The following is a 15,860-nucleotide window of genomic DNA, read 5'->3' as shown; positions in this document are numbered from 1 at the left end:
GTACATAAAGGTTTTGAATATTTTATGATTTTAATGATTCCTTACTTGGTGATTAATAAGTCACTTTATTGTATGCTATTTCTACATTACTTTTGGTTCCTTTTTTAACAAACAGCCTGTTTGTTGTCAGTAGGCACAAACGCTAGCTCAAAAGGAATTCAAAGGCTCCACATTGGTCTTAAGAGGAAGTCTCCAAACAAAAGTGATTTATTGAGCCAATATTTTGCTAATACATTTTTGTGTTTCCCAGTAGTTCTTCATGAGCCTAGGCTCATAGATACTGGAAATAACTTTTTCAATGAATAAAATACAAACAGAAGAAGACAGAACAGGGAGCTGTGTCAGATCTGCAGAGGAACAAGCAGACCTTTATTTATGTACTTAAATGTAGAAATAACACGTAAAATACACAAATGTTTTGACTCTGGAGCCATCTTCGAGTGTGTCACACACAAGAACAAGGCTTGTAATGCTGCAATGTAGCTGTAATAATGTGTTTTACTCTCTTTCTACTTTTCAGCAAGGAATTAGCTGCTGTTTGTTCTCATTCATAACAACTTGATTTCAAATCAGTGCCGCCCACCCTGTTTATAGCATTTTCTCCAACCGATGCAAATTTCTTTCAGTCTGGGTTTAACGATGGGTGCGAGCGTGAGGCTGTCGGGAAAGTGTGCGCTTTCCTATGTGCGCGCTTGCTTGTCCGAGAAGGTTTTCTCTCACTCTCCCTCTGGGTTCTGGGCTATGGGCTAGAGTGCAGTGACAATATGGATAGCAGAGACAGGTTTTACAGCCCCTGCAATTACCCACTCTCCAACTCCACGACAGAATGCGCAACAGGCCAGATGTGGTTTTTATGAGCTCCAGATCTGGCTGCTTTTTAATTATTCAGATCCTGTTCTAAAAAAAGTGTGTGTGTGTGTTGTGGGGGGGGGGGGGGGCTGAAATCATGAATGACTACGAAGGAAAACAGACCACAATTTTAATACATACTCAAAACATCTAGGTGAGATATAGACATTTTCCTCAATAAACTTTTATTACTCCTCAAAGATTTGGTGTTCTTACATATATATTTTTAAAAAAGTATAATTGTACATTAATGTCCATAACAGCACACCTGTGCCCTATTCCTGCTTTTTAATCACTGGGAGAGAGGAAACGGACCATAAATACACATGCTGCCTTACTTAAGAGGGCTTCTTGTAGGTGTCAGTACCTAAATACAGTTATGACAGCCATCATGGAATATATTAATGCTTTCATTCCTCTAAGAAGGCTTCATTACCTAAGTTTCCAAAAATCCAGACGCTGTCCACCTTATTGCAGTAAAACACTTCATAAACAGTTAAAACTCCTGTAGACATCACGGTACAGACTTTTTCAAAACGGTTTTTGTACCATAGTGTTAAACTGTGAAAGGGCAGCTTTGTGGTATTCCAGATCAAATTGCAGGTCATTTTACATTAGTGCTTTAGACTCCACTACACCTGTTGAAAAAGTAAGAGAAAATAAATGCAGTATCAGAGCACATACAGTACATACAACTACATACTGTATTGTGGGTTCAGGGGGTTTAAACAGTAATTCAAAAAAAGCTAAACTTGCAAAGTACATTTAAAAACCTCTTAACACTTCACTGGCACTGAGAGTGTATGTGTGTGTCTTTATGTGTTATTTTTAGTTTCACCTGCATAATGTATACACAGGATCACTTTGGTGTTATTTTGTTTTTTGCATGTGAAATTACAGTTGAAACTTAGTCCTGTTAAAGTGTGAACAGTCTAGGTGCAAACCAACCAAAAAGAAGGTACTCCTGAACTGCTATTAAACTACTATCTTTTTTAGCAAGTTTTGATTTGTATGTTACATCTTAAATAAATACACCATACCAAATAATGGAGTAGGAATATAGTGTTCCCTCTAAGAGCACACATATTTCTGTTGTTCTTAAATATGAGTTAAGCATTTGAATTTAGTGTATTTACTGATACATCCTTTTTCTTTCCTAATAATGAGAAAATGTTCCATTTCTTATTTATTCTTTAATATAATAATTAAAAAAACATAACCTTATTGCATTATAAAGATTTGCATGGTGCTATTATGTATTTGTTATTGGTAAGGTGAATTCTGCATTGAAATAAATCACTGATGCAGTAAATAAGACTGGTAAGGAACAAGTGTTTGCTGAACTAAACGAAAGCAGTGTTATGAGTCAAACGACAGATTTTTGTAGGTTTGGCATATTAGGACAGTTACATAGTCCAAGACTCTACTTCTTCGTTTTCCTTTGAAATTGAAGTAAAAGCAGTAACACTTCAGAAATAACTCTTGCAAGGGGAGGATGGAACAAACCACATTTATCAACTTCCTCAAACCTGCACAAGCTGCTGTCTGAGCTTTACAAGATTATTCTTTGTACATTTATAAAATAATTGAAAAAAGCTTTGTGAGCCTGCCTTCTGTGCTCAAAGAATGATCACACACATCCAGACACATGAAGATGAGCCTTTTAAACTACTTGTCAACTGTGGGGCTCCTTGTGTGGAGTTCTTCCGCAGTGCAGAAGGCCCACATTCAGCCGGTAGCCCTGGGTTTATTGATACTACTGGTAGGGGGTGAGAATTATTGGAGAGGTGGAGCTTCTCCACCTAGGGCCTCTTTCTCCACCTCGTCCTCACTCCAGCAGAGACTGCTGAAGTTAATAAAATATGATTAATGGGGCTTTTTTTTCTTCCACAGTAATCTTTGTAACAGACAAAAGCTGTCAGGCAGAATTGCTTAGAAATCAGCATTATTGGTGACCCCCCCCTCTGTCTCTTGTGCGATAGGCAGGGGCTGGACTGTCTCAGCAGGCCCCCATCCATCAAACTGGAGGCCGGGAGTCAGTATCTGCTCTGTGTCAGACTCCTTATTGGACAGTCTGGAGTGGTCTGCAGGCCGGAAACAGAGCCCCCAGACCAGGGAAGGAGCAGTGGAGAGAGACCCTTAAGAGACAAATAACAAGCTCATGTCCTAATGAGGAGGAGAGCAACAGATCCTTTTCTGCTTTTAATCCCCGCTCATGACTTGTATTGCGCAGTAGCGGGGCTCTCTTTATCCCTGCCCGCTATCAGTAATGTCAGAAAAAAAACTTCCCTGCCCTTTTAGCATTCTGTTTAATTATAAACAAGATAATATGCCTTATTAAATTTCAGTGCATATATTAGCCAGCTTTTTCAATGCTACAACCATGTCTGTCGTTCCATCTCACGCACATTTGGAATTTTGGGCTTTCGTTTTGTTTGCTTTCTGCGCAGGTTAGGCGAGGACTTGAGGGCATCTTGAAGGAGTTAAAAACACGAGAGTTTTGTGTGGAGTAATGACTGCTGTCACTGTAATGCAGTGAGCAGGAAATCCTGTGTCGGAGGTATAGGTTACTTCTGCAGCAGATAAAGAATAATGAATGGCTGCATGTGTGCTTCACTGCTTGTAGCGCAAGCTCCGGCTCGAGGAGGTAGACTTGCGCTCACAACGTGAAGGGGTGGGTGGGTGCTGGGAGATGTGAGTGTTCTGTAGTCTAAAAGCCAGAGAAGTTTATCACGTTACGCGGTATAATCTCAGCCCCTGCTTTGCGTGAAGCAGCCCGGGGTTTTGGGGGACTGTAGTGAGCTTTTCCAAAATGACAATTTGCCGGTGAGAATGAGGAGTTAAATGGGAGTCTACTCCTATCTGCAACACCAGGTGACACACGGCTGATGTACCCTTGAGCACAGGACCTCACCTGAATTGTTCCAGTAAAATACCTGTAGCTGTATAAATGGGTGTAAGTCTCTTTGGATAAACACATCAGTCAAACACATATGCATTAAAACAAAATCCCTATCGTTTTAACATATAGGCAATCTGACTATTTTGATTTTCAATGGATTTTTTTCTCAAAATCATGTCCCTAATACGTAACTCCACAAGTACTGTATGTAGGATTACCAGACATTTCCAAAGATGCAAAGTGCAAATTCCCTGCATTGTGAACGTATTTCCAGCCCTGCAGTATATTTAACCATCTTCCGGACGTAATGGATTTTTTTAAGGTTTTGGCTAGTCCGAGGTTGTGCTGGCTCGTGGTTGAAGGCATCATACCTCACAGTGCACTGAAGGCGCCCTGATGTCTCGGGGATGGAATGGCCTGTCTTGTGAGATTATTTATGTACTGCAAATTACCGTGCAGCGCAGGAGATAAAGACACATTGCAGTTTTAAAGGACAAAAAAAATGTTGCAAAGCATCAGAGGAACTAGCTTGAGATTTTAAGTGGCCTGGGTTTGAGGTGGTTTGCTGGATTTCCACAGCTTTTTAAAAACAGCTTGACCCTTGGTCTCCTATTCCCCCAGCTGAGGCAGAGTTTTCAGGCATGGCTGCCCTCTAGCTGTCAGTGAGCTCTGGTCAGTCCTCTTTGTCTCTTGCTCCACATAGAGCATGGACACTCACTGTCATACAGTACTTCTAAACACAGAAGCACTGGAAGGGCTGTTCTCTTCTGCCTCTTCAATCAAATGGACAGCCCTCAGCACTTACTGTACCTCAGATCTGCCTCCAAAAACCATCAGCTGTGATTAATTCAGGTGTTCTTGGAGTGTGGAAGAAAGTGTAAATATTTACCTGTTTTTCATGCTTCTCCCTCTCTCACTGAGGTGACAAAATGGTTCACTGTGTTAGTGGCTCATATTTAATTAAAGATAACTAATGTACTCTATCGTGCACTGAAAACATGCCCTGTATTTAAGGGCACAATTCAACATCTGCCAGGTGTAATGAGCAAGAATTCATACAAGGCCACTATCACACACTCAGTGTCACCACTGGCCAGATGGCTGTTCAAGCAGGAGAATTTGGCTTGCTGTAGTGAGGGAGCATCCTACAAAAAAAGCAGCAGTAAACATCAGATTATCATCTGATGCTGCTCTTTAAAGAAAACCCAGGAATCTGTTGACAGGCCCTTTTTTTTCACTTCCCCAGGATACTAAAAAACAAACAGCCCCATCGCATTAGCTGCTAGGCAGCTATTGTATTCAGCTTCTCTCTTTATATGTTTGCAAACCCTTCCTGGTTTTGTTCACGAAGCTCTTTACAAGGAAATCTATTGACATCCTACATTTTTAAAGATGCCAAGTTCATGAACCTCATGTGGTTCGCAAACAAAACCCCAAGCCCACACAAAGACATGTTCGAATCCGTCTCTGAGCGGAACAATTTCTCAACGGGTTCGGTAAAAGCAGTGCCGCTGCTGTGGGTGTAATATACCTATGATGCAAAAATAAACCTAGCCAGATGGGTTTTTTTTTCTTATTCTCAGCAGCAGCACTGAATGCTGCTTGCTTCCTGTGTTTACTAAGCCTGTTCTGAAATGGTGAGGTATTAAAGAGGATAGCTAGTGAAATCACTCCCCCTCCCTCCCTTTAATTTTTGAGGTGTAATCTTACGGTTAAGATTCTGTCTGTATGTAACCTCCTGACCCCCTACCTCTCCCTAACCTCTGTGAAATCTGAAGTTAAGTTTCCACAGTGTGGTTTGATTTTTGTAACCACTTCAGTCTTAAGATTATAGTAACCTGGGTGTACTTCAGTGCACAGGCCCCCACACAGCCTGCTTCTTGGGGAAACCACAGGGCACGTTCTTTCACTGCTTTCTTAAATTGTCATTAGAATCTGCAGGTTTAACACGAGGGGAGAATTTGACAGTACAGCTGTGTTTCTTATTTTTGGTATAAGTTTCATTTTCTAAAAGTTATACCAAAACTCACAGGCTCACAGCTCCAAAAGACCCACCCAGCAGGACTATGATGTGTCCTATGAATTTGCTAAATGCATATACAGTATAAACAAGGGCAGCAGGGTGGGGCAGTGGTGAGCATTGCTGGGATCCTGGGGTGCTATCCATGTGGAGTGTGCGTGTTCTCCCTGTGCTTGTGAGGGTTTTTTCCTGGTGCTCCGGATTCCTCCCGCAGTCCAAAGACATACTGGTTGGCTTCTGGGAAAATTGGCACTGGTTTAAGTGAGTGTGCTTGTGTGTGCTCTGCAATGGACTGGGTGAGTCATGCCTTGCACCCATTGCATGACAGGCCCCAGGCAATCTGGACCCTGTACTGGATAAAGCAGTTAGAAAATTGATGGATGAATGCATACCTGTATATAAATTACTCAGCTCCTTGAAACGCAGACAAGTTATTTACATCAGTCATCAGGACCTTCATGTCCCCAGTTGTTATACTAAAAGCTAAGAGATAGCTGGAGCACAGCAGTGAGTTGCAGTATTCACTGAATTAATAGTCTTAAGGAATAACGTTGATTAATTCTTATGATGAAACAGCTTGAAAGAACTTCAGAATGGTCTAACATATTTTTCACAATTTTATTTTAATAAATTGCACTCATCATTTTGGGAAAACAATGTGTAGAGGAAACAAAAAAACATTTGGGTCCTTCCAGTGTGGGAAAAGGAAAATCTGTGTTTTGGGGTGTTGGGTGGCAGACACTGTTTCATTTACAACTGGTTTTCTCCCATTTATTAGTATTTTTTTCTCATCATTTTGGCTCAAATGAGAGGGCTGTCTGGCAGATCCTGGAACACATCATTGAACGTTAAGTGCACACTATTGAAACAGCATCTGTGAGTAGAGGTTGTAACCTCCTGTCCACGGAAATATGAGTATATTATTCAAAGGTTTTTGATGACCATGGCCTCCTGGCTCGACAGGTTATTTGACCTGCTTTTAGTCAAGTAACAGCCTCCCCCCCAAAAAGTATTCAATGAGGACTAATAAATGCATATTAAGGTAAACACAAGATGGTCGCACTCTGAGCATGCCATTGCCCCTGTGTGAGTGAATAGAAAAAGCTAAGCAGTGTTCTCAGGAATGAAAGAAGGTCACGACTCTCCTGACAGGTCTTAAAGAGCAGCCGCCTCACACTGCCTGCACAGACTTCTTCGGACTGGAAGACGGGGTCTCTGTTTATGTTTGCTCCGGTCTTGATCGTTGCCAGTGCTGTTGGTGTGAAACAGACTGACCGCTCAGATATCTCTCACTCTCCTTGTGTGCTACAGGCAGACTTCATAATGCCATCAGTGTGTATCCTCTTTAAAAAGGAGCATTTCAGTTTTATTGAATTATTATCATTGTTTCTTTTGGTTTTGAATATATTAAAGTGTGAAGAGAAGTAGTTATTTCTTGCATTCATTGAAATCTGAACCTTAAAAATAAAAAGCAGAAAACAATAACTAAATTATTTTTACAGACTACAGCAGAGGAGTGCCCCCATTTCTATCAGTCTTTTATGCTTGTGTATGAACTGAGATTTTAATAACCTGCTTAATAAACCATATTCTGCATAATAAACCAAATTTGCTGACTGACTGAGCCAGAACGTGAGATTGCAGTCTGTGGTGACTGAGCTTTATTGTCACTCTGTTCCTGGAACATTCTGCTCCTTGTTACGCCAGGGACAGAGCAGACATCCTATTCTTTTTTTATTATTGCACATGAGTGTTCAAAGTGTCTTTTTATGCATAGATGATTATTCTGAATTTGAAAGAATAAATTAATGCAATTATTTATGGTAAGTGGATTTGAAAAGGAGAATAAAATCATGACTTCTTTTCTACCAAGGAAGATCTTAGAAAAGTGAGCTTCAGCTTGGATTCTGCCTTAGAGTTAGCTTAGCATCTCAGCCCCGACATTTTCATACTGATTTCATGTTTGTACTTACTAGACTACTAATAAACCCTGTGCTGAGCTGATCTTTATAAATGTGTCTTTAATGCAGACACACTCCTCAATTAATTCACTACTTACCTCTTGAGAGTGTTTCATCTTGCACTGGAGAGCTAATCAGGCCCTCACATTCCAAACACCTGGTCATTTTAATAGCCTCTTAAAATAAGGGTTACTTCAAAACCCCAGGACACATCTGAAAAGTAGTTTTTTATACCATGTAACAGTGTTTGCTTGTTTGCTTGATACCGAGAGAGCAAGTGACAGCTTTGTGTTGTGTTAAGGAATGGGGCGGGGCTGCTTTCAGAATGGTTCTGATTGCTCCCACGTGCAACTGCTTTTCCAGAAGAGGTGTTTCTCTGACGTAATGAGCGTAAAAATAAATAAACACTGTTTTTTTTCCTGCCTTCTGTTGCACTTCATTAAGCTGCTCTAAATCACTGCTACACCTGGAAGATGAGTGCTTGCAGGTCCAGCATTGACTGCAGCTAATTAGACTGGAAACAGACCTTCAGCTACCTCTTAAGGTGCGGCAGTGATTTTGAGGCAAGTCAGAAGTCATCTGCTTCCAGCTCATACTAAACTGTTTCCCATCTGCTAACTAGAAATATGTGCGCTGTGCAGTCTTCAATAGGTGACAGATGACCAGTAAGCTAACCTGAGATCAAGCAAAGTCTTTTGTAAGCAGGTAATTGTGTTCCATGTTTAATTAGCATTTTGCAGCTCTATGGATACGAGAATAGAAGGGTATATAGTGGTGATTCCTATGGGATAAAAACAATATTTTTGCAATTGTGCTATAAACATGGATACACCCGGAGTAGTTTAAAAAAGGTCGGCACTTAATGAGAACAGTCCCACGGGGAACTTTTAAAAAAATCTTCTTGACAGTTAAATTTCTTTGCAACTTAAAGTTTTCAATATCCTGAAGCTTGCGGGAACAGGAACAAACAGATGTTGTTCATTCTGTTGGCCTTCATCAGTGTCGTTAACCTCAAGCGACATTTGAAACTAAATTCTTGGGTTTTTTTAAAAAAATGAAACATAAAATAACAAATTTCCAATGGAAATTGGGAAGCAGCTGATGCTTGAGTCAAAAAAGATAATTAAATGATGTTTCAGCGAGTGTACATTTTGATGTTATTCAATGAATTAATTGAAGGGCCTGATTCCCTTCTTTTCTTACTATAGTTGATATTGAACTGAGCTACAGAGGAAAAAAAGCAAAACTCCAGGGGTACGTGGATAATTTCTGCTCTACAGTGAATGACCAGTGTCAAGTATTTTGCTTTGAAAGATGAAGGCTCTACTCATGATGCATTGTGTAGGTCTGAAAAACATACATCTTAAATCTGACCTGGAATGCATAATTAAAAAAAATATTAGTTCGGAGAGCGGGGGGGGGTGGTGGTAGTTGTGACTAGTGAGGTTTGGGAAAGAGTGCTAGCTTATTTTAATGTTTTCTTTGGTGCATTTACAACACTATTTTTTTTATGAAAAGCAATATGTAACTGACCTTTTTGTACTTCATATGTGTCATCGCGCTGTATCTGCAGTTCACTCAAAACTCCCCAACAGAACCGTTGGGCATATAGCAACAAAGCTACCATGTGGCCAAAAATCAGCAGCTGCTCGCTGTAGAGGGCGTCAGATCAGAGGGTGTGGGTGCAAGAATCAGAAAGGTGAGAAGCCAAAGCAAGTTTGCAGTAAATGTTGCTCTGCGACTGATTTCCATTCTAGTACATCACTTTTTAAAAATAATTTTCAAAATAAAAGAAATCTGAAAGTACTTACTAAACTCTATCCTCAAACAGGTGTTTTTTTTTCAAGTCAGGTTCAACTGAAAATGTACTTTTGTATAAGTACTGGATATTTTAGAGGTCTTTTTCGAGAAATGCAGTTTCATATCATAGAACCCCTTTATAATCCACTAAAAATGTATTAAGATGAGTCATTTTTATTTTTTATTATTTTGTAATACAATTACAATATTTCATTAACTCTAGCCTATTTATATAAATGTTGTTTAAGTAATTAAGTTGAAAATTTACATATTGTTTTATGCTGAGGGATTGCTGTATATTCTACTGTATGTGCAAAATAGATTGAAAATAATAGCAAGAAAAGCATGAAAGGAATCATCCTAAACCGAAAATGTTGCTGAAACAACAAAAACATTTTTTTGTAATTCTAAAGCATGTATTAGGAATGTGTTTAACTGTAATGCTAGATTTGTTCTCACAATTCAAAAATTGTTCTAAAATTGTTATAAGTATCATAAGTGTTTTAAGTATCATCAATATAAATACACTGAGATTTGAAGTGTCTGAAATTAAAGTTGTAGCATAAAGTAATTTTAGGGAAGAGTATTTTGAGTACTGACGTAAAAAAGATTATTATTGGTTGTTACACATCACTGCACTTTGCAAAAAGCTGTATTTTCAGAAGATTTCATAATTATCTAAATGCAATCCAGCTTGAGAAGACTTCAAAATCTTATTCTAGAATTAAGTATGAACAAATGTGGACAATAACTTGTGTAGATCGTTTTAATTCATTTGCTACAGTTTAAAAAAAAATAACCTGTCAAATTACACCATTTTCTTGAGAAAGATTGAGTCAAAAACGATGTCAAAGATTACAGCTCTTACGAGGGAAGATGGTTAAAAAAAATCTCAGTGTCTCTTGGAGAAGTCAACTGATATTCTGTCAGCTATGAGAGTTGGGTTCTGTTTTTTTTAATCATTCCCTCCTTTTATAAAAAAATAATCCCCTATTAAGTCTCTCCAACCCTGCCACATTATAATAGGGAGAAAAGACCCAGAGTTTTATATATGGCCGGCTCCCTGTCATTACATTTAATTAGAAAAACCTGTGCCCATGAATCTCTATTGTCCCGGCTTCCGAAGATCTCCACTTGAAATCAGCTCTACTCGATGAGAAATTAGGATCCTTAAAAGCCAGTGCTGCAAGTTTTCAACTTTAATTACCACTGGAATAATTCGTTTCAGGCCTTCTATTTAAAGTCTATACTGCAAACAGGAGCTCAGCTGCAAGGAACACACAATATTTATTGCCTGAAATTCAACTTCTGCATACTGTCGTTTTGCTCTGTAAGGAATTTTTAAGATAGCTGTGTTTTATTTCACATTTGTTAGCAATTCGTATCATTTTAATTTACCTTTGCAAAACAAAATCCGATCTAGTAGCAGCTGTAGTAAACTGGTCACTTTACTGCACACTGTGCAGTTAATAGGCGCTTAGTGCTCTCCTTCCAGAGGGAAGAGGCTTTTATTGTCTTTCTCTTCATCTTTCAGTGCTGTGTAATCCAAACCTGCTTTTCCCAAATCTGTTGTCAGTGTAGTGTGCCAGAGAGTGATAAAATATGTCTGTAGAAAAAAAGAAGCATTCGTACAGAAACGACTGATCTAGCAGGCTGGATCTTCCTTTCAGCCTCGGAGTCTCTCCTGCAGAGTTAAGATCGCTTTTTAGTCTAACAACATGACTCCCTTGCTTCATGCCACTGTAAAGTCGTACTCACACCCACTCCAGTGCAGTGCTCTCTACAGCAGCTCCTTCATCCAGCTGAACTTGTTAGGTCCATCATCATGCAGTCACTTCTTTACACAATGTCTAGTAGGAATCTGGAACAAGCTAACCAGCCTTTTTGTTCGAACAGATTCCCTGGGATCTGTCTACCAAAACAGCTGGATAAGATTCTCACATCAATTAACTACTGGCAATCAGAATAGCTAGATGGGTCAAGTGGTCTCCTCTCATTCCTAACCTTTCTCCAAACAGCACTCAAAACTTCAACCACTCTGCAATTCACTGGCTTTGTTATTTTTTTCTTTTCCCCAAAGTATCTGATACAATTCATACCAACTGCCCACATCTAGTCTTATTCAGAATTTCAAGTACTGTACACAGTGATGAACTCTTCGGTTGGGAGTGAAGAAAGTTTTGCAAGATCTCTCTTCGACAGGGATTTGACTTGAGAGGTTTCAGGTTTAGAGGTGAATCACGGCTCTTGGCTTATGAGAAAGTTGTAAAGGTCCACACAGATTGAAAGTGGAATGGATCACCCATGCACAACACCTATCTGCTTAACACACATCACAGTACTGCGTGCAGAGGAATCATCATTTTCTTGAAATTCCTGAAATTGTACATATGACAAATCATCCGCGTGCATTCATAACATAATTTTTCAAACTTTTTTAAATGGATAGGAATGGAATTGTTTTGTCCTACAAGTGTACCTTTTCAGAACATGGTTGAATGCTTTGCATAATTCTCTGTATATCATAATAACCTTCTTATTATACAAACAATATATGCATTATTATTATTATTATTATTATTATTATTATTATTAGAAAAGTGTTTAAACTCTTACAGTTGCATTTGATTCGAATAAGACCAGTTCTGAATGAACACACACGTGAACTGATCCATAAGGCTAGATCTCATGTCATTTCTTTTGTTTCCCCTTAGATTGGGGATGACTTGGGAAATGTGAAATTCTGCATGGATGCCAGTAACGGAAGTTGGCTAAAATACGTCCGGGTTGCACCTACACTGGAGGAGCAGAACCTAACAGTGTGCCACTTCAACGGGGACCAGGTGAGCGGTGGATTTTACTTCTGGCATTTTGGAGCTCGGGTGCTGAACTTTCATTGGGTCTTAGGGTACAGTTCCACACAGTGGGGGGAATGAGGAACAAGTTCCGCAGAATGTGATTGAAGCTGGGTTGGAGCCAAGACTTTGCCTTCCTTTGTGAAACTGCTAGATGAGTTCATTCAGTCAGGACCGGCATCAGTACTTCAACACAAAGGGTTGTGGGAGTATGGAACAAGCTGCCTAGCAATATGATACTCTGGCTTCCTTCACAAAACAGCTGGATGAGATCCTTGGATCAAGTAACTACTAACTCCCCAAAGAGCTAGTTTGGCTGATTGGCCTCTTCTAATTTGTGAATATTCTGATTATCTCAAAATGGCAAGAACCTATTAGATAAGAGCTGTACTCAAATAATGTATCAGACGTTCTGCATCTCATCCTCAGACAAAACTTGCATTTAAGGCCCAATAAGGGTACGGCGCTTTTATTTCAATAGAAATCCAAGCAGTTTGATCAAACACTGCCCCCACCCCTTCTGTCGAGAACAGAAAAGTCCTATTGTACTTCCAGGAGTTGTTGCTTTCTGCACTCTGCAGAGGAAGTGAATCAGAAAAGAAACAAATTAAAGAATAGCTGTGACTTATCTTGAAGTTTTGGCCTCTTTTCTGGATGTCCTGTTTGTTGAATATTAGAAAAAAAATATTTGAAAGTTAGACTTAATCACAGATAAATACTCTGGAACACATTTAAATGGCAGTTCTTGAAAGGGTTTTTTTCTTTGTTTCGGCTTTCAATCTACAGTAGGAAACACAGTCGAAAATGAGAGAAATATGTAGATCTTATAAAGCTGAGGGGGAACTTTTGATTAATAGCTGATCAAGCATTTCCCTCTATCGAAACCTGAAAGGGCTTCTGGAATGACACTACTGGTCTATGTGATTTCCCTACCGTTACCTCACTAAAAGTGAATATTCGGTTTGGTACTGATCTCACAGCACACTGTAGAATTCTTCTTTGAATGTGGTGTGCAATGCTTTTGCAACAATTCTATGACAGCTTCCTCTTTAATTTTTGATCCTCTTTGGTTTTGATCCTACCATTTCTGAATATATAATGCAATGATTGCCATATTGCCTTTGCTTGGCATAGGACAATAACAAAAACTGATCACCAAGACGCGTTGCCATTTTACCAATACTTTCCTTGATCCCTGCATTGATCTAATACGGTTTTTCCTTTTCTTATACATATTGGAGTTGTATTCTATGCCTTATTGTTACGAGTGATTCTCTTCACAGCAATGGCCTGTAAAAAATATAAACGCCAAAGTTTGAAAAGATTCTGGTCAGGAGCGATCATGATCAAGAGGCCCAGACACTTGATTGGCTCCAGGGTTGTTTCCTCCTTTCTTTGTGTAGAGTATTTCAAAGGCACTGCCCACTATTATCTTTGTGCTTTTTGTTTGTTCATTGTGCTTGTGTTTGTTAGTCAGGGTTTCTGAAGCAAAGCCCTTAATCCATTAACCTATCAACAGACAGGGGGAAAACTCAACAATCCCGGTGATCAGCTTCGGATCTCACCCTCACGTCGTAGTCCTGTTTGAGGGCTTCGCTATGGTGTCCTGCCTGAAGCCAGCACAGTCTGAAAACCCCTCTGCGCATATAGCAATAAAGCCCGACTCTGGGTCTCAAGGGCTTCTTAACAGAACAGTACTTCAACTTGTCCAGTTAAGCAAATAATGAGCCCAATTAGGTAATTGAGCGCTGAGATGAAAGAAAAACCAGAAAACCTCTGGTGCTCCAGAACTGGAGTTATGCTCCTGGCAGAACAGGCACAATAAATCACACTGTAAGTTTGGTGGATGGCATGCCTTATTGTCTACGGTCACTACACACCTCCTCTCCGACGTGATAGGCCCTCTGCACACCATGTACAAGCCCTGCTGGATATAATTCAATACAAGAGATTAAAATTTCAATGTGTATATTTTCCAAAAGAATGCAACACACAGTAGTTAGATTTTGCTTTTATTCAGACTTTCATGTATATTTCACGAAACAGAAAAGTCTTTTGTGCGTAGGGTACTCAACCTTTAATGGCTATTTATTTTTGCAGTAGAGCAGTGTGTCATTTTCTGAGCCACACCTTATTTTTTATTTAAAAACTGAGTGCAGTTCATAAAAATACATAATTTATCACTTTTTGTACTTCACCAGCTGCACAACTGCACTTTGTTTATGCATGAGTTTCCGGGATGCAAGCACACAAAATAGAAAGTAGAAATTCAAGGGTCGGCCACTTTCTGCTTCAAACATGTATTTTTGATGGCACATAAACCAATATGATTTTAAAGGAGGCACCATTCTGGTGTATTTACAATAAAAGTGCATTTATAAAAAAAATGGTTTAATGGTGATTTGCATTTTGATCTGTTGGGTTCCATAATTTTAAACTGCTCTAACTAAAAACGTTACCAGCAGTTAATGGATGAAGCTAAAATTTCTAAAAAAGTAATTGTAGGGTATTTAAGCAATCAGGTGAATACATTACTTAATATAAATGTATCCAGCGTATTTCACAGTGAAATCTATTATGTGATCTATTAGCAATTTGTCTAAAAATATAAATGCATAGGAAACACAAGCATGTCTGCATGAGGAATTGTGTTCTCGAAGGCAGTATGACAATGCTAGCTTGCAAGAAGTGCCATTTTTGTACAAACAGTCCCTAAACAGGATGAAGCAGCAGTCCCTTGGACAATACTGATAGGAACAGGGACCTTTCAGGGCCTTTTCAATAGGCACTCTGTTTAGAAACCCCATTAACCTCTGAACCCCACAGCCTTAATTTCTCAAGATGCACTTAAGCTGTTTGTCATTACAAGAGAAATGTACATCATGTCACGCCACATCCTCACACAACCCGTGGCCTGTAGGCAGCAGATACTGTATACCTCCAGCCACTTGCAAGCGCTGACTTTGCAGCCAGCCTCATGTGAGGAGTTTCAGAAAAGCAGTTCCCAACAGAAAGTCTTGAATTTCCAGTTTTTCAGGGCCCGCGATTATGACTATTAACACACACAGACCCAACTGTGAACACTGCTTGAAACCAGTGGCACACCTTGCGGAGTTCAGATAAAATGAAAGCAAGTAGGAGTGTGGGAACAGATAGTGTGTATGAGTGTGTGATAACGCGTGTGGGACCATGTGTGCAGAGGCAGGCCGTGTTTACACTCTGTGGGCCACACTGGGGATTAACCACCCCCAGTCTCTTCCTGTGTGGTGCAGTAATATGGGGGTCCTGTTGGTTAGGGACTGAGCATCTTTCTCTAGAATCCCAAAACTGTGCACGAAGCCTAATTAGACCTGTTCAGCTTGTAAAGTGAACAAAAATCCTTACAGCAAGTATTTTAAGAAGTTAATATCAAGTGTGTCTCAGTTAAATGACTCTAGTGTTAAAATATTACAATATTTAAGGGTGAAATGCTG

The 15,860-nt window shown here is 39.6% G+C and overlaps 1 protein-coding gene across 3 annotated transcripts in view; it reads left to right on the top strand.

The window, feature by feature from the left end:
- Positions 1 to 15,860, top strand: part of prdm16 (PR domain containing 16) — a 223,921-nt gene that overhangs the window by 174,133 nt on the left and 33,928 nt on the right. For all 3 annotated transcript variants that reach the window (XM_088938064.1, XM_088938065.1, XM_088938062.1), the window contains exon 4: positions 12,247 to 12,375. In XM_088938064.1, the coding sequence (XP_088794190.1) occupies positions 12,247 to 12,375 (129 nt within the window). The remainder of the gene's footprint in view (positions 1 to 12,246; positions 12,376 to 15,860) is intronic.

The sequence above is a fragment of the Atractosteus spatula genome, chromosome 20 (genome assembly GCF_055471065.1).
Source record: "Atractosteus spatula isolate fAtrSpa1 chromosome 20, fAtrSpa1.hap1, whole genome shotgun sequence".
Lineage (NCBI taxonomy): Eukaryota > Metazoa > Chordata > Actinopteri > Semionotiformes > Lepisosteidae > Atractosteus > Atractosteus spatula.
The sequence above is the reverse complement of the archived record's forward strand: the minus strand, read 5'-3'. Positions and strand labels throughout refer to the sequence as shown.